The sequence below is a fragment of the Scardinius erythrophthalmus genome, assembly GCF_964197995.2.
Source record: "Scardinius erythrophthalmus genome assembly, chromosome: 22".
NCBI lineage: Eukaryota > Metazoa > Chordata > Actinopteri > Cypriniformes > Leuciscidae > Scardinius > Scardinius erythrophthalmus.
In genome coordinates, this window is record NC_138242.1 from 23,108,181 (window position 1) to 23,126,096 (window position 17,916).

General features: G+C 37.2%; 2 protein-coding genes across 9 annotated transcripts; both read left to right on the forward strand.

The window, feature by feature from the left end:
- dnajc5b (DnaJ (Hsp40) homolog, subfamily C, member 5 beta) lies at nt 1-7,436 on the forward strand. 6 transcript variants are annotated; one of them, XM_081352257.1, is made up of 7 exons: nt 35-259; nt 352-422; nt 690-761; nt 876-998; nt 2,566-2,779; nt 4,283-4,457; nt 6,942-7,283. In XM_081352257.1, the coding sequence occupies exons 4-7, from the start codon at nt 892-894 to the stop codon at nt 7,025-7,027; spliced, it is 582 nt and encodes a 193-aa protein (XP_081208383.1). In that variant the 5' UTR covers nt 35-259; nt 352-422; nt 690-761; nt 876-891; the 3' UTR covers nt 7,028-7,283. The 6 variants fall into 6 exon arrangements, with proteins under 6 accessions (XP_081208381.1, XP_081208380.1, XP_081208379.1 ...); XM_081352256.1 differs by having other exon boundaries at nt 35-263; nt 6,942-7,227; XM_081352255.1 differs by lacking the exon at nt 690-761 and having other exon boundaries at nt 1-259; nt 6,942-7,436.
- A 2,754-nt stretch (nt 7,437-10,190) lies between these two features.
- On the forward strand, nt 10,191-16,691 carry trim55b (tripartite motif containing 55b). Of its 3 annotated transcripts, none has more exons than XM_081353130.1 (8): nt 10,191-10,966; nt 11,299-11,468; nt 12,823-13,000; nt 13,134-13,229; nt 14,846-15,079; nt 15,456-15,478; nt 15,558-15,682; nt 16,219-16,691. In XM_081353130.1, the coding sequence occupies exons 1-8, from the start codon at nt 10,847-10,849 to the stop codon at nt 16,404-16,406; spliced, it is 1,134 nt and encodes a 377-aa protein (XP_081209256.1). In that variant the 5' UTR covers nt 10,191-10,846; the 3' UTR covers nt 16,407-16,691. The 3 variants fall into 3 exon arrangements, with proteins under 3 accessions (XP_081209256.1, XP_081209258.1, XP_081209257.1); XM_081353132.1 differs by having other exon boundaries at nt 10,615-10,966; nt 15,558-15,681; nt 16,230-16,539; XM_081353131.1 differs by having other exon boundaries at nt 10,638-10,966; nt 12,826-13,000.
- Nucleotides 16,692-17,916: the final 1,225 nt, after the last annotated feature.

A 17,916-nucleotide genomic window follows, 5' to 3' on the forward strand; every position in this document is an offset into this window, starting at 1 on the left:
GCAGAAAGGCGCCGCAAGATGGCGATCTTGTTTCAGAAAGGAAATGCATACACTCAAGCACATTCATGCACGCACACAAGACTCTAGCTGATTCAACCGTATAGACACGAAACCTAACCTTTTTATCCTCCTCAGTCCTAATCATGGAGGTTTAAAAGTCAGTTATGGCAGATAACGTGTGTCCATACTCAGAAACCAGGCAGTGGTCATCATCAAACATCTTCCATCGAACACCAGGCGCTGAAACCTAATGCACCTTGTTGGTAACCATGTTAAACTGGCCTAAAGTTACCTGAGCTCATGACTAGTTCCATGTATAATTTATCTCCTCAGTAATCTACTTGCCTTCAGAGAAGGAACCTGACTCCATTAGCCTATCTACCTGCCCTGGAGAAGGATTTAGGTTTGGAGTCTGTTAACAGGTAAGAAAACGAATGATCTTCTTTGAGATTCAGAGCAGCATTGCTCTTATTGCCCCATTTTTGCTTCTCACGTTTTAGCAATCAGCCATTGTACAACTCAACAGAAATATGAAGGCTGTATCATTTTTTAGAACTATTTAATATTCAATGAAGGCTCATTATGAAAGATGGAATTATCCAGGAGTGGGGGTTGGTTGGAGGTTGTTTTGGACAGACAGGTATATATTATCTGCAATAACCTTTCAATGGATGTCTTTTCTTACAAAGAGAGGGATTGCTTGCAAACTTATGTAAACAAAAAGTCAACCAGGTCTGGGTTGCTGTGGAAAGAGTGACGTTGTAAGTCTCAAAAACCAAACGTCATTTGTATCTTGTTCACCACACAGGAGAACCGGACCTGACCTACTGTCTTGTACAATTTATTGATGGTTGATTTGTTCTTTTGATGTTAAGGTAATGGTTTAAGATCATGGCTGAGCAAAGGCAACGGGCCCTGTCCACATCAGGAGAGGCTCTGTACCAGATTCTTGGCCTTGACAAGAACTGCACCCATGATGACATCAAGAGATCCTACAGGTAAGACGTGATTCACACTCTCACTTGTCCCGAGATGCATTTACTTTGGGTTCTGGTAAGAAGTTCAGATACTATATGTAGGAAGACAGGGGTAAACAAGGGAGCAAAAGATGGAGAAAGCGCCAAAATGTGACACGTTCCTCTATAATCTCAGCCATCAGTTGCAGTGGAGCTGCATGAATATAATATGACTTCCACAAAACTGAAATATTCATTATGCTGAACAGATGGCATCCTTTATTTTACTGGGATCAGGAATGATGAAAGAATCTCACATACGAGAGCATGTTCGTGGTGCACGACGTGTGTATGTGCATGAATGATTCTGCACTATAAGTTAGATAGCGGCATGGAAACGCGACAGCCTTGGCTTTGGGAGTAATATCTTGACGTTTAATATCATAACTTGTAGGTAACTATATATTTTTTTACAGTTTTCCTTTTCTGTGGCTGCACAGCTTCTTCTGTATCTTGTACACTAAAACATGAAGGCAACAAGTAGGAGAGCTTCATTAGACAAGTGTGTTTCAAACGCCATACTGATGTTCCAACAATCATAGAATCTAATTGCTCTAATTTACACGTTGTTCAAGGAGGCATTTAAATGGTTAGCATTTTAACAGCACTTGTTTGCTGTTAATGAATATATAATCATCACAACTCTTGCAGACGGCATTGGCTTAATCAAAAATTAACAAGCGAGCGTGCTCGGAGAATTATAAATTATACATTCATTTTTTGGGTTCAGCAACAACAAAAGATATGTAAAAAAATAAATAGAGACTATGTTCATGTAATGTTTTTAAGATTCAAACTCTTGGCTATTTTTAAATGGTATAAATAGATGTATACTGCTCTCCGTGGCTTTTACAAACTACTATAAATATTTATAGTTTGATATTCGATCATCCACAACCATTTGGAGCTGAAGGATATTACATTTCACAGCATTATAAAATGTCAAAGTCTTCCTTATTGCTGCAGAGAGTTTTGAAATGTGTTGCGCAGAGTTTGGGACATGCTGGCATTCATTCAGCGCAGACCTGAACTGAGTCAGAGACAGAGACATTTGCAATGCACTGCTGGTTCTAATGGGAAAAAATGTCAACCTTGGTGACGTTCCTCTCTTCACCACCCCTCGTGTGCCGAGGCGCTAATGGGGTCTGCGGTCTTGCCGACACACAGACAGGTCAAGCAGCGTGCGCAGAAGACAGCTAGCCGCTAAAGATCACACCCTGCTGAGATCATCAAACAGACAGACACAGCATTTTAAACTGGCCACATGGTAATGAGTCTCCTCTCACTGTGTGTGAGACCAAAAGTATTTGTGTTTCCTTTTATTACGGTAGTTTTATGCCACTTTCATTAGGTGCATACCAAGGGCACATTCTGTATTTCTGAGGTCATTTAAATATATTTCCTGATTTTACATATGTTCTTCTGTTTTATTCCTAACATGTTTATATGATCCTCAGGTCAGTTATGCTTTTTGCATTGCATGTTTCAAGGAAAAAATTTTATCTTTAAAATGTCCTCAACCTTTTTTTTTTTTTTTTTTTTTTTTTAGGAAGCTCGCTTTGAAATATCATCCTGACAAGAACCCTGAGAACCCCGATGCCACTGACAAATTTAAAGAGCTCAACAATGCCCATGCGGTGCTGTCTGACGTTACTAAGAGGAACATTTATGACAAGTACGGCTCCCTGGGTCTGTATGTGTCGCAGCAGTTCGGGGAGGAGAATGTGAACACGTACTTCATGCTCTCCAGCTGGTGGGCAAAGGTGAGGTATCAGTCTTGTTTCTATACAGACATTTAAGGAGCTATTAATACATGACCTTATACTTAAAAATCTCTTGTTGGTGTAATCTACACAATTTGAATTATATATCATGTAAACACAATACTATTAGTCATATTAAATAAATAATATTTTTGCATCAAATTTAGGTGGGTTACCTGAAAATATATTTTTACAGTGCATTTTATTTCTTTTATTCTTGCATTTTTGATTTTATATACTTGAAACCATGTTCAAATATTTGTACATTATTTTATAGCAAAACATTTACTAAAAAAAATGGAACAGAAATAATATTAAAATGTGAAATCGGCAGACTTTTCTTCCTTATTGTGACGTAAATCCGAGTGAAACGGCTTCTCGGACAAGAAAAAATGTAGGGCGGGACTTGATTTTATCCATCAGGAATTGATTGGATCGTTTGATCATTGTGGTTCACTATTGCTGTGATGTCATGTGACGGACAGGTTGATCCCGCCCTCATGTCAAAAAATGACATTTTTTTTTTTTTAGCCTTTATTTAACCAGGAGTGAACCTCACTGAGATTAAAATCTCTTTTACAGGAGTGTCCTGGCCAAGATAGGCAGCCCAGTTATACAAATACACATATAACAAACAAATGATTAAAGATTATGAGGGCACACACAAAAAAAAAAAGATTTATAATAAATAGTGCACTATTCCATAAAAGAATTCTTTCATTGTGACTTTAATGCTGGAACATAAATAAGAACTAATTAAATTCCCCCTCTAGTCAATAATTATATCCCTTAAAACTCATCTTTGATCACTGAAATTACATATTCAAAAATAAATCCTTAAAACAATTTCTTCATGCCTTAAAATAGCTCGAATGTAACTCTACACCCTTGCCTCATTTAGTATATGAGGTTCTATGAATATGCAAAATAGCCCCGCCTCCACTCACTCACACCAGCTCAGAGATCCACTCGTTGACGATCACATTGACGTTGTTACAAGGTAGTTTCTGACATCAGAAACACCAACGATTTTAAACCGCGTTTTTGAGACGGTCTTTGATTCACTGCAGTTTTAAAGAGAAAATACTCAACAATGCTGTTACTTATGAATTTGCACATGGTTTGTACAACTTTGCACAACATTTAAAAGCTTGATTTTCACCACAAGGGTTCTTTAAATATTGTTTATGCAAATGCAACTACTGACTTTAAAGCTATATTTTATATTTACATTATAGTATTCTATAATTGTATAAGTGTTTACCGAGTAATACAACTAAACTACATGTATCTAATTAACAGTTGGTTTAATAAATATTGCTATTATAAGTTGTATAACTACATATACATATATATATATATATATATTTATCTCACTTTTGTAACATTATATTATATAATATGGATGTAATGTACTGTAATGTAGATATTTTGAATGCATTTTTATCCAAACTAAACCATGACGCTGTGTGCCTGTCTGATTTCGAACATTCTCATTTATAGGGTCTGTTTGCCATCTGCGGCTTGCTGACAGGTTGCTATTTCTGTTGTTGTCTGTGCTGCTGTTTCAACTGCTGTTGTGGAAAGTGCAAACCGCACACACCTGGAGAAGAGGACACTGAGTGCTATGTGTCTCCTGAAGACCTGGAGGAGCAGATCCGTACGGACAACGAGAGAGGTAAATGGCATGCGCAAACACTTTAGATGTGTTCTTCAGGTGGTCACACTCAGTTTTGAAATGGTATATGATTACAGAACATGCCTCAGTCACTCTACAGCAAGAAAAAAAGTGGATAAAAATGATTAGAAGGGACACATCCCAAAATTACAGCATCACATTTAGTTCTCGATAACAGCATCTTCTTCATGTCTTAATTGTGAATGTTCTGCTGGTAATCTTCAAAATAGATTCTTCTATGGAAAGCGGAAAGACTTTATAAAGACTTAAATATGACATTATGCAACTAAATCTTCCTATAATAATTAAAAAAAGCCTTATATGATAATTTACTAATTAAAAAACTTCATGAAATATTTAAACAGAAAAATAGGCTTTGATGTAGCAGATCATGGCTTATCAGCTGAGGGAAGAGCTTTCAACGTATAAGTCACCCTGCTTACAAAAATAAATAGAATTGATACTTCTGAGCCAGATGTTTGGATACAATACGCCGTTCTTCTGCCAGTGAGCTGTAGGAGTTTTTTTTTTTTACATCTTGTGCTGTAGTCCCTCACAAAAGTGATAATTGCCATCTGAGTCATTTCTCAAAGTGTGTTTGCATACTAGTTTTTAATAGCATTCTCACAATAAAAATAAACTATGTTTTCTTTGCTTGCATTTTAAAGGCGGCGTGCAAGATGGTACTGACAAAAAATGCCTTTTGTCTTATTTAGACCCTAACTACATCATCCATGTAAAAAAATACACTTTTGACTTGCTCTTCAGTTTTAGTTTACTTGCATTCACCCAAACAACCTGATAACACAAAGGGCACAATATCCTGCTTTTTAATATTAATATAGTATAGTGTTTGGAAACTTGTTTCCACCACGGAATAAAGAATAAATATGGTTATTGCAATTTTTTATCTCAAAATTCTGTTTAAAAGTTTATATAAACTTGCAAGATATAAATTCGCAATTGCGGAAGTCAGAATTGTGAGAGAAATAGTCACAATGACATTTTTTAATTGTGAGTTCATATAAACTGAGTTTAAATCTCACAGCGACTTTATTGCGACTTTTATATCTCACAATTCTAGAAAAAATAAAGTCAGAATTCCGACTTATAAACTTGAAGTCAGAATTGTGAGAATAACCCTAACCCTTGCAATTTCAAGGTTATAATTTGCAATTCTGACCCTTTTTTCATGCTAGTTTATATCTTTTTATAACTTTAAAAAAATATATACATTTTTAAATCTCACAATTCCAAAAAAAAGTCAGAATTGCGATTATATAAAATCACAATTCTGACTTTATTTCTTGCAATTCTGAGTTTATACCTCTCAATTATTTTTTATTATTATTATTTTAGAATTGTGAGATATTTGGCCGGTTTCAGAGACAGGGCTTAGATTAAGCCAGGATTAGGCCTTAAGGCCCGTTCACACCAAGCACGATAACTATAAAGATAACGATAAAGATAACTATATATGCGTCCACACCAATGACCGATAACGGTCTTTTTATTCTAAGCACGTGCGCGCCCGCGCTGCGGTTTCAAAGTAGCGAAAATGGATGACCTGCTAGAATGGATTCTGATTGGCTGTCAGTTTTATCGTTTGCCAGCTGGAAAAAAATCGTTCTGAAAGTGATCCCAACGATATCGTTCCTCATATCTTTATCGTTATAGTTGTGGTGTGAACTCTGTTATTCTTTAATATGGAGAACGATTTTTAGAATTATATCTTTATCGTTATCGTCCTTGATGTGAACGGGCCTTTAGTTAAATTAGGACTTTCATATTAGCTTTTATAAATGTGCATTCGAAAAAAAACATTGGTATGAATCTTGAAACAAAACAATGGCACTGACTTATTTTAAGATATGACAGTTGCAAGTTGCTTTTAGATAATACAGCTCGAACATGCATTTTAGTCCAAGGCCTTGTCTGTAAAACCGGGGGATAAACTCTCAAATGCAAGTTATAAAGTCCAAATTGTAAGATATAAAGTCGCAATTCCAAGAAAAAAAGGGCCAGAATTGTGAGCTAAAAAGTTGCAATTACATTTTTATTTTTTAGTCCGTTGCAGAAACTCCATGATTGCATGCATGCACCTGTTCCTGTTTTATAGCATTTATATTAGTGCAGTGAAAAAAGTCATGCCCAAGTCATATCTTGCTCAAGTGGTCTCTAAAAATCCACCCATGTGGCCTTAGAATCTTATTTTATCAGCATTAGGTAAGTCAGTGGACAGTGGGCTGCCCTTCAAACCAGTGTTACAGAGCCAGCTCAATGAGGTCATAAAAGTGCAGCCAGCAGGGGCAGGCTAACGGCAGATTGCTGGGACGTCCTTGGAGCGTACAAAACACTTTTCATTTCAGCAGGAAGTTCAATTAGGAGTGTGAAATGGCATGACATTAGACAGAGTAACCTCTTGTTTATTCCATACTGATGATCATATGTGACCTCTTTTACCTGTGATTTTGTTTTTTTCAGAGGGCGACACTCCGATTGTACTGCAGCCAACCAATGCTAGTGAGAAGACCCAGCTGATCGGTGATGGACACAGAACATACACCTAAATGCAAACAAGTTATTGATAGATACTAATTTTAAAATTCTTTTTGAATATATCGATGTATTTTACAATATACTGCTTCTTTTAGGACAGAGAAAGCAAAAAATACTCACCCTCTTAAGCTTTGTGTAGTCATGCTGTCTGTAAATAACAGATATTATATTATTCTTATGCTTAATGTGCAATTAAAACAGATAATGTGATTAAAAAAATATGAATGGTTTTCCTTTAAATAATAAATGTATGTCTTAAAGGTTTTCAAAATAAGAATTCAGATATTTCTCTACCTTGTCTTGTTTCAAAAAATCTTCATGCAATACAATGTGCACAGAGCCCTTTGGTCTGTCTTCAGAGGTTTTAATATTGATTTGCAATTGAACGAATATTTTATCCACTGCAACTACATTGAGTTTAAATACAATATATATATATATATATATATATATATATATATATATATATATATATATATATATATACTATTATCAAAAATCAAGTTTCCTTCGAGCCGGATTCGAACCAGCGACCTAAGGATTACAGCAATTCCTCTACAGTCCTCCGCTCTACCAACTGAGCTATCGAAGGAACCCGTTATGTAGTGCCCGATCTCCGGCTTTTGTAACTAAGATGATAACAGTGAATACGCGAATTATTTTTTTTAAAGTTTTAATTAAAAAAATGCCTAAACTTGGGCTATAGTTGTTTACTTACAATATTTGTTAGTTTAAAATGTAATTGTAATTTTTTAATTATCGTTAAAAAAAATAAAAATCTGCCGACATTCGCACTGCCAACCAATCCGCAAACAGCCGCTGAATGTCTGACGGTACCAAGGTTGTGCTGTTGAGGAGAAATGGAAACAAATGAGCGCGTGAAAGAAACTCAGTGAAAATGCAGCGGTAAAAAATCATGTGGAGTTTTTATATTTATAATTATGATACAGTTAAGCAACATCACAGGACCGAGAGTGCTGAATACCATCACGATTGAAAATGTGACACTGATTTCATATGACAATTCAAAGTAATTAATATTAAGTCACTTACATTTTAGACAAAATATTGACTGTTTTCTTCTATTTCAGAAGCGAAAATAGTTCCAAACAAATATCATAGCAGAACCTAATGCATCTCACCGGAACACATAACCGTGTTTTCATTGAATGATTCAGCCGTTTGAACGAATCGTTTGAATAAATGGCTCAATGACTCACTCATTAAGACGGTCACCTGCCGCCACCTACTGGTGGTTTAGTTTCGTGTTCAAAAGTATCATTCTTTCCAATATTTCACATTTGCATATTCCAAAACTATTTTTAAACCATTTTAAACAATCTCATAACATTATTTAATGCAGTTGTAATTTTTCAGTGTAAATTATTTAATATGATTGGTAACAGCCACTGGTGAAGTGCTGGGTATAAGTTACCCACTTCTTTTTCAGACGGCATTGCATATGGTATATCCACTTCTAAATCCCCTCTGATGTGCATCATTTAGTAGCTGATCCAATCTCATATGAATAAAAAACACCCAGACAGGGCCATACCCACCAATGAGGTCCCTGAGGTCCGGAGTGTATGAATGTATTTAATTTGTATATAATGAAAATTGTGAAATAATTGCCTAATATTAACCCTAATTTGGTGCTGCAATGATTTGCCCATCGCGACGATAACTGACCTTCTTATCTGAGCTGCTTCAGCACTCAAACACCTGCTCGTCAGTGTCAAAATTGTTTGAGACCAATCAAAGGATTTATGTTCACAGAAGAATTTAACAACACAAGCACCCTATTAAATATATTGCCTAATTATTGTATAAATATATTTGTATAACGTTACCTCGAATGTGTTCGAATATTTCCCCAGTATCAGCACTAGGACTTTTCACTCTTTGTATCACTGCGCTTGTCTGTGTCTGCGCAACTTGCATCATTAAGCCAGAAGGTGGCGACAAGTGACTGTCTTTATGAATGAGCAATTGAACCATTGATTAAATGAACAGATTAGTCCAAAAACATTGATTAATTTAGGAAAGAAAAAGTAGCTGAAACTGATCTTTGATGCTCATACTAATTGCTCATACGCCTCTGGACACAGAAGGATTGCATTGGCGTTTGTTTGAAATGTAACATCTATGCAAAATAGGGCCTAGGCCTAATCCTTGAATGATTTCTTAATTCCCGTTTCGAATATGTGATTGTGTACTGTCAACAATAAGCATAAACATTCTGCATTTCCATTTTATAGTGTGGGTCATTTATTGCGACATTTAAACTGATTCTCATGTTTAAGAATCTGTTATAAGCTTGACAAAATCATTTATGTTGCCCACTGACGTGCTTTTAAAGCTACTGTTGTCCATTTTTTGGCCTTAAAACACCAAGAGCAAGATCATTTTTGGGACCTCGGTATTTATAAAACCCTACGTACAGCCCTGCACCCAGTAAAGACAGTGATGTAGTGATTCCTTGTATAGTTGTCCAATTTTCATGTGTGGATGTACTAAGGAATAGTCACTCAAAATTCATAACTATTTAGTTGTCTCTTCCTAGTCTGTGGGCCAGTATTAATTGCAAAAACGGCACCTCTTCTGTGGCTAATATTAATTTCATAATGATCCTTTCTCCTTAAAGTCAAGCAGCAAAAGTTAAGTGATAATGTGTAAATACTACTAGTCCATTTGGGGGTGAACTAATATGAAGACTAGTCTAACATGTCACTGTTTATAACACAGAGTGTTCATCCTTTGCTGGGACGGAATATTGGGGGCATAAATTAAGAGTATATCCACTTCTCAAGGCACCACTACATCACTGGTAACAGCCATATAGTGTCTTATTCTAATTAATTTATTGATCAAATTTAAGAATTTAAAATGAAAGATGAAGCATATATTTAAAACGATCAGGGAAAAATGCCCTTTATAAAGGTTAAAATATCATAAATATGCAGATTTAAATATGTCAAAGCTGACTGAATACTGATGAGAATATTGCTTCAGAATAAATTATATTTAGCCTACAACACAAAATAAAAAAAAATGATTACTTCTATCAAGTAAACTCAATCCAGATATTCGCAGCAGTTTCGTCATTTTCTTAGACCTAGCCGCTATGCTAGCTCATGTGGGGAATTAGCTCAAATGGTAGAGCGCTCGCTTAGCATGCGAGAGGTAGCGGGATCGATGCCCGCATTCTCCAGACCTTTTTCTAACAGCGTTGCCATTATTGTACTGTTATATTCTCTTACCTGAATTGTGTTAAAAGCCAAAGGTGTATTGTAAAGTCTATAACAACGTTTTTTTTTTTTTAAATTAAACGTTTATGTTTTTAAAGCGTAATGTTTTTTTTCTTCTTGGCACTTGCATAGGCTACTACTACTGCATGATGCATTGAATCGCTTGTTTTCATTACAAGTCTGTCATATCCTATTAGCATTCCAGTACAAAAAAAATAATTTATATTTAAGTTGAATTATGTATTTTTTTTACGTATTAAATATGTTTAAATTCTATGTTTCTATGAATTCCCTGTGTTTGTTACGTTTAATAAGAGATGCAACAGTCAACAGTATCATTTTCATATATGGGCAAGTAAACATGGCATCCTCTGACGTGCGGCTTTCTAAAAACAGCGCTCGCTGATAGTGGGCCCTGGCGTGGGGGAATGCCAAGCCTCATTATAGAGGGTACAGACAGGCGGTTGGGCAATGGCGAGGGCCTGAGTTCACCCCGTTCACAAGAATTGGGACAATTTAGTTTCCTCGTTCAACAACAGTCTCATTCTCAACTTCAGTGGAGCCATTGATCGTCAAATCAGGATGGACAGCTTGGAGAAGCAACTTATCTGTCCCATTTGTCTGGAAATGTTCACGAAACCGGTTGTGATTCTCCCTTGTCAACACAATCTCTGCCGGAAATGTGCTAATGACATTTTCCAGGTACAGTTTCAATATTTTTTTGTTTGTCAATATCATTTAGCCTATCACACAAACATTGATATCCCATATTTAAAAAAAAGTAATACATTGTTTTAACGTTGTGGATGTTTTCATAAATTATTTTGAACATTTTACTATGATTTGTATTATAATTTATATTACTGTGGTTTTATCATTGGTTATCAGAGTGTTGCTACGGCTCATTCACTTATTTTAAAACAATTTGGCTTTTTTGGGATGTACCTTACACAGAAAGCTAAAATATATGAATATTTGTAAAAAAAATATATATGTTTTATTAATTTGCTCTCCTATACACACTCCCCATACAGTCCTCAAATCCATACCTTCCCACCAGAGGAGGCTCCGTGACATCCGGGGGCCGTTTCAGGTGTCCATCCTGCAGGCATGAAGTTGTGCTGGACCGCCATGGTGTCTACGGTCTGCAGAGAAACCTTTTGGTGGAAAACATCATTGACATGTACAAACAGGAGTACATCAGGTTAGATCTGGGGAACGGACACCTCAGGAAGCTCTAATAGGATGTCCATGTGGTTTAACAAGATCCCTTGTGTAATACAGAATGAAGTAGGTTGAATCGTTACAGAGTGCACAAATGACTCTTGAACCACGGGTCATTTTCAGTTTGGTAAATAAATCATAGTGACACAAACACTCGGTTTCACAGATAAGGCTTAAGCTAGTCCCAGGCTAAAATTCATGTTTGAGCTGTTTTAACTGAAAGCAACTTGCACTGGCATGTCTTAAAATATGGCAGTGACATTGTTTTGTCTCAAGATGCACATCAGTAATGTTTTTTTCTAAGGCACGATTGTAAAAGCTACTTGTCCTAATTGAACTAAGGCCTAATCCTTGCTTAATCTAAACCCTGTCTGTGAAATCGAGCCAAAAAGTCATAATTATGAGACAAAAAGTTGAAATTGACATTAAAGTCATAATTATGATGTCATTAAACATTAAAACAGCGAAATTAGGACATTAAAAAGTATTTTTGACTTCTTATCTCATAATTCATTTAGACTTTTATGTAATAATTATGACCTTTCTTGTCATAATCATGAATTACTACAGAATGATTTTCTCTTTTCTCTTATGTGGTGGAAATGGGCTTTCGTAGTTACCTCTTTTGTTGAGATATACTGAAAAAGGTATATTGAATCAACCTAAATATATTCATTTATACCAGCAAAAAACTTTTTTGATTTTAAAACAGCTGTTTAAAGTAATAATTGCAGGTTACAGTGTAAGAATCCTTTATCCTTTTAGTAAAGTGCATGAAATTAAGAAACCTGAAGAAACTCAAAATAAGAGCAGACATGCTTTTAAGAATGAAATTCCCCAGGGTTGAACTATTAAGTTCTCTACCGCCCTGTCACTTTGCATAGCACTTAAGCGTTTCACTTTATGAATTCAAAAATAGCTTGTTTTGGATGAGAGGTTTGTCTTTTAAAGCTTTATAATTCATTCAGTGTCTGTCAGTGTGTACAGACAGATTTCTCTTTATCCATGTGACTCCCAAGACCTGTGACTCAGACAGGTCAGAAGACTAAGGATGACGGTCAGCTGGCAGGAAACTTATTTTTAGTTCCACCACTCAGTGTTTAGTCTCCTAGGCATACTCACACACATCACAGACCTTCAATATGGCCTTGTGAACCCTAGTTATTTCAGTAAGCGTTGTTTTGAACTCCTGTCCTCATCTGAGGCAAAGCCGAGAGGTTTCGAACCTTTGAAAAGTAAAAGTGTGACTTGAATTGAACATATTCAGTTCATGCTGCATGTGTTTAATCTCAGATGTCAGACATTGATACTCATGGATCTGTAATTCTCCACAGCAGCAGACCGTCTCCTGAGAGGAAGGATGACCAGCCGATGTGTGAGATCCATGAGGACGAGAAAATCAACATATACTGTCTGACCTGCAGCGTCCCCACTTGTTCAATGTGTAAAGTGTTCGGCTCCCATAAGGACTGTGAAGTGGCCCCTCTTAACAGTATTTACCAGATGCAAAAGGTAAAAAATATTAATATTTATGATTGTCTGCATAAGTACGCCAGAGTTTGCATCAGCGTGCATGCGTTTGTCTGCGCAGCATATATTTTTACAGTGTGTGTGTTAATATGCTTACCCACGTCCTCATCTCCAGACAGAGCTCACGGATGGAATATCAATGATGGTGGGCAATAATGACAGAATCCAAGGCATCATCAGTCAGTTGGAGGAGACCTGCAGAACCATAGAGGTTAGTCACCCTGTGTGGGGGCTTCTCCCTCCCTAAAACCTGGCATAAGAACGGGATTATTGATGAGGAACGTAAGAACGCTTCCTCTGACAAAAGATACACGCGCTCTGGCATGGACGAGCAGGCAGGCAGGAAGCTGGATTCTCTCCAGACCTCACAGTTGCGTTCACAGAGGCTCCATGATTGACAAGCAAGCAGAAATGAGCCGTCTCTGTTGAGCATATGGCTCCTCTGACAGAAAGTCATTGTGAACAAGGTTGAGGGTTAGATGTGGTCGAAGGAAAGAACAGGTAGTCAAACTATTGATTTGTAAAGTGAAAGTTTCAAACCTTAATCTTTAAAAAACTATGGTGAGCCATAGTTACATTGAAGGTGTGTTCCAATCACCAAATAGTATCCATGAAGTGACGTTCTTCGGTAAAATTATATGCACAGATTATGCTATATGTAACAGACAGAGGCCAGTAAGAGCTGTGTGTGTAAACCTCACTCCCCTGGCCTCACAAGGCTCGCCGGAGACCCCGGTTTGAATCCCGCTCGGAGCGGGTCGAACAGGACTGGTTACATTTGGTGCCGTGACCCAGATGGGAGGGAGGTTTAGGGGGGTGAGTGTAACGGATGTAGGCCAGTAAGATTTGTGCGAGTAAACCTCACTCCCCTGGCCTCAAGAAGCGCGCGAGCAGTCTTTAGCGTCCTTGTTAGCCCTGCCACTCTGGGAGACGCCGGTTCGAATCCCACTCGGAGCGGGTTGAGTAGGACTGATTACATATAGATACATTATATACACTACCGCTTAAAAGTGGTTGGTAAGATTATGAAATGATTTTGAAAGAAGTCTCTTATGCTCACCATGGCTGGATTTATTTAAAGAAGAAAAAAAAACAGTAATATTGTAGCCTGGGTTTCCCCATGCTGCGATGAGCGCAGCGTGATTTTATTCATGCTGCTAGGCAGCCTGGATTCCATGGACCAGATTTTCCCCTCAGCGAGGGGACCAATCACAGAATGGGGAAGGAGCAGCAAGACGATGACGCACCGAAGCAGTTTGTTTATATCTATGGATCCAACATGGCAGCAGACGTGAAGTTACCTTTCGATGCAGCCTTAGATAGTGTTCTAAGTAGTTTAAAACGCAAGTTTATTTCGTCTTCTTCCTCGTCGAATTTCTGTCGCTCTACATACATCATCTGGTATAATTGAAACGATTGGCTATGAGCTACGTACAGGCGCATTTGATAGACATTCGTAGCGCCCAATAAACAGCTCTGGGCATTCGTAAACCACGCCTCAAATACGAGAAAATGAACATGTGGTTCCCAGACCACGTCTCAATGAGAAAGAGGTCTGACTTATTTATTTAAGAAACATTCTTATTAATATCAGTGTTGAAAACAGTTGTACTGGTTAATATTTTTGTGGAAACCATGATACCCTTTTTCAGGATTCTTTGAAGTTTAAAATGTTCAAAAGAAATGTTACTTTAGATAACTTTTATGCTGATTAAAAGTAACACTAACACTTTTGAAAAGTAGTGTACATAATATACATATACTTTAATTTTATATACTGTACATTTATAAATATGAATGTATTCATATTTACCTGTATATTTACAGGAAAATGGCAGGCGACAGAAGTCCAATGTGTGTGAAAAGTTTGACCACTTGTACGCTATCCTGGAGGACAGGAAGAGAGAGATGAACCTGAAAGTGAACGCTGAACAGGAAGAGAAACTGAATTACATACGTGGCCTTATTAGGAAGTATGGAGATCATCTGGAGACCATGACCAAAATCATGGAGACAGGAACACAGACACTGGAAGAACCTGAGATGGCTGTTTTCTTACAGGTCCATTAAGATGGATTATAAAAACTTATAAATTATATATTTTTTAAAGCATAGCAAATTCATGGTAATGAGAAATATACTATTTCCTAGTTTTGCTGTGCCTAAAATATTTGTAAATGTTTAGAGAAAAAAACCTGCCCCCAAGCTAGTGTGAAAATATCATTCTGTCTGTTTAAGGATCTTATTGGAGGCACCCGTACACTATTAAGCATAATTATTTAAATCTATGAATGGCATGAAAATCTATGCCAGCAATGAACAAGATCATGAAAATTGATGAGTGGGAACCCTGTAGAAATTCAATATATTTTATTCATACTTTTTATGTTATGTTGTTGTGAAATAAACTTCTTTCTCTCTCATACATGCCATTCAGAGTTCCAAACCCCTCTTTCAAAAGTAAGTGTTGATCCTTTCTGCAACATTAATGCGTATTTCCCGTTTTGTACATCCCCTGAATTGGTTTCTTGTTTGCAAGAATTGCAGAGGCATCGAATACCTCGCACCTGGAGAGAGTTGAGCGCGGCTATGAGAACATGGATCTTTACTCTGTGAGCTTCAAGAAAGAGTGCATGGCCCTACGCAATATCGACTTCGCCAGAGGTACGGCTCGCCTAAAATGCTCATTAACTTTTGACTATCAACATGTGGGTTTAAATCAAGTTAGCTTGTTGAACTGATTACTGTTTGAAAAAAAAAAACGTTTTCATGTGCCCATTTAGAAGTCTCTCTAAGCATGTTTTCAAATTGCAACTCAATGGGCAACCAGTTCAAAAGCCTCAGTATATTAATCAGATTTGAAAGCCAATTTTATACAAAATCCACCAGGAATACGGTGCTAAAAACTGTCAGTCCTGTAGATGATCATCAGTATGGGGTTGATGGTATCTTCACACTTGAGAATGGGTTGAGGAAATGGAACTTTTCCAATTTAAACTGCTAGAACGTGTTTTTGCGGTTAAAAAAGATGCGTTTTTTTACAAGTTGAACTTCTTTTATCTTGAGCGCTACATTTTTAGAACACGAGAGACGCTGAAAAAAACGCAAATCGATGCATAGAAAATCAATGGAAAAGCAGCACAGTGGAATGCAAAAATGTGTTCTGTGTGAATGACCCTTTATACTCTCATCTTTTGCAGATGATGATGATGATGATGATGATGATGAAGAGGAGGAGGATGAGGATGATGTGGGCATCGATGTGGACGGCCGGGCAGGGCAGACAGCCTCGGGAGATGCCGATCCACTGGGCCAGTTGAACGAAACCCTACCGCCCCTTCTGCCCCCACAAACCCTGAGCGCACGCACACCCGCCACATCATCCTAACTGCACATGCCAACACACATATTGATCCAACGGTCTTTTTGAGACCTCTTCACAACAATCACAGACCAGTGAATTTCAGATGCTGGTACTGTTTTTTTGTTTATGTTTCAGTTCCTTTAAGTCAGCACATGACTAAATATAAATGTAGACGACTTAAGAAACCCTTCCAAGATTTGTGGTGTTGTTTACTGTCTAGGGAGTGTTCACGTGGGATTTGAGTTATGATTTGCTATAAATGTTCTGGATTTCATATTAATGTCAACGACGAATAAAAGGTTACCCTTGTGTAGTGGGATCATTTGTAACATATTTAATTTAAACCAACATTCAAGTCAGTTCAATTTGGACTGAAAGCATTGGTTTATCACACATACAGTAGATGCCCGGTCTACTTGAAGGAACATCCATAGCAAGGCGTGAAAGTAATCTCCACATCTCATTGCTCACAGGATTGTCTTCCCCCTGGTTTTGCAGGCGAAGAGTAAACAAGTGTTGTTCACACATCTCGGTGGTCGAGCTGAAATAACGATGCCAGGACATTGCGTAATCCATATATTCTGGCCCAGTGGAGGATGATCAGTGACAGGATGTGCATCTGTGGCTGGATTCACACAGAGAACGTCTACAACGAACATAATGAGGCCCAGGGAGCACAACCCCAAAACATGTGTGGATTCCACCTCTGGCAAAGAATGGTGCTGCATAAAACATGAGGTTTAAGCGAACTGAAATGTTCTTAGTTTGCATCTGAGTTTTGATCGATATAGATGTGCTTCAACCATCAAATTTAGGACATGGTTCAGTGAAACCCTACACCCATGGTTTTTCTAGTTGCTGCATAGATAGAATGAGTCACCACACGTCAGTTATTTGGTCTGGTGTGAAACATTTCAGTCAGCACCGGTGTTTATACTGCAATTTAATCAGTTGTCTTATCATAATATGCATGGCTACTGTTTTTTTTTTATTGTCCAGTAACATTTTGCCCATATAAAGTGAATTTATATTGGAGACATGCTGCCAAATCCAGACAGAATTCAGTGTCCTTTTTGAAAAATTAAGTATATTGCAAGCAAGTATGTTGATTAATAATTCAGTGTGTACAGTATGTGCAATATACTCTGAGGTTATGTGTTTACTACTTGTTTTTGAGCCGTTATCTGAAGGTAGGTGGTAAAAATTAACCTTCTAGTGTTGTATGGTCACATTTACCCTTTTAATTGTAACTGAAATTATGGATTAAATTCTTGGGGAATATTAAATATGAAGGAAGAATTGTTCTCATCTGGTAAAGCCTAATTAGCAACAAGATACATGTCAATTATCTCACTCATTCATTGATCATTAACGCCATAGGGGATTTATCATGGTTCTTTGCAGTTACATTGACAACATGATTGTATTTATAAATATGTGTACATGTAGTGATTGTGAAATATAAGTTGATTTATTTTTGTAATTGTTTAATTACTTTTTCCATGTCAATAATCTAGACAAGAGGTGTCAAACT

Coding starts and splice junctions, on each gene's coding strand:
- trim55b (XM_081353130.1), top strand. CDS start 10,847: ATGGACAGCTTGGAGAAGCAACTTATCTGTCCCATTTGTCTGGAAATG. Junction 10,967..11,298: donor GTGCTAATGACATTTTCCAG/GTACAGTTTCAA, acceptor CTCCCCATACAG/TCCTCAAATCCATACCTTCC. Junction 15,080..15,455: donor AGATGGCTGTTTTCTTACAG/GTCCATTAAGAT, acceptor CATGCCATTCAG/AGTTCCAAACCCCTCTTTCA.
- dnajc5b (XM_081352255.1), top strand. CDS start 892: ATGGCTGAGCAAAGGCAACGGGCCCTGTCCACATCAGGAGAGGCTCTG. Junction 999..2,565: donor GACATCAAGAGATCCTACAG/GTAAGACGTGAT, acceptor TTTTTTTTTTAG/GAAGCTCGCTTTGAAATATC. Junction 2,780..4,282: donor TCTCCAGCTGGTGGGCAAAG/GTGAGGTATCAG, acceptor TCTCATTTATAG/GGTCTGTTTGCCATCTGCGG.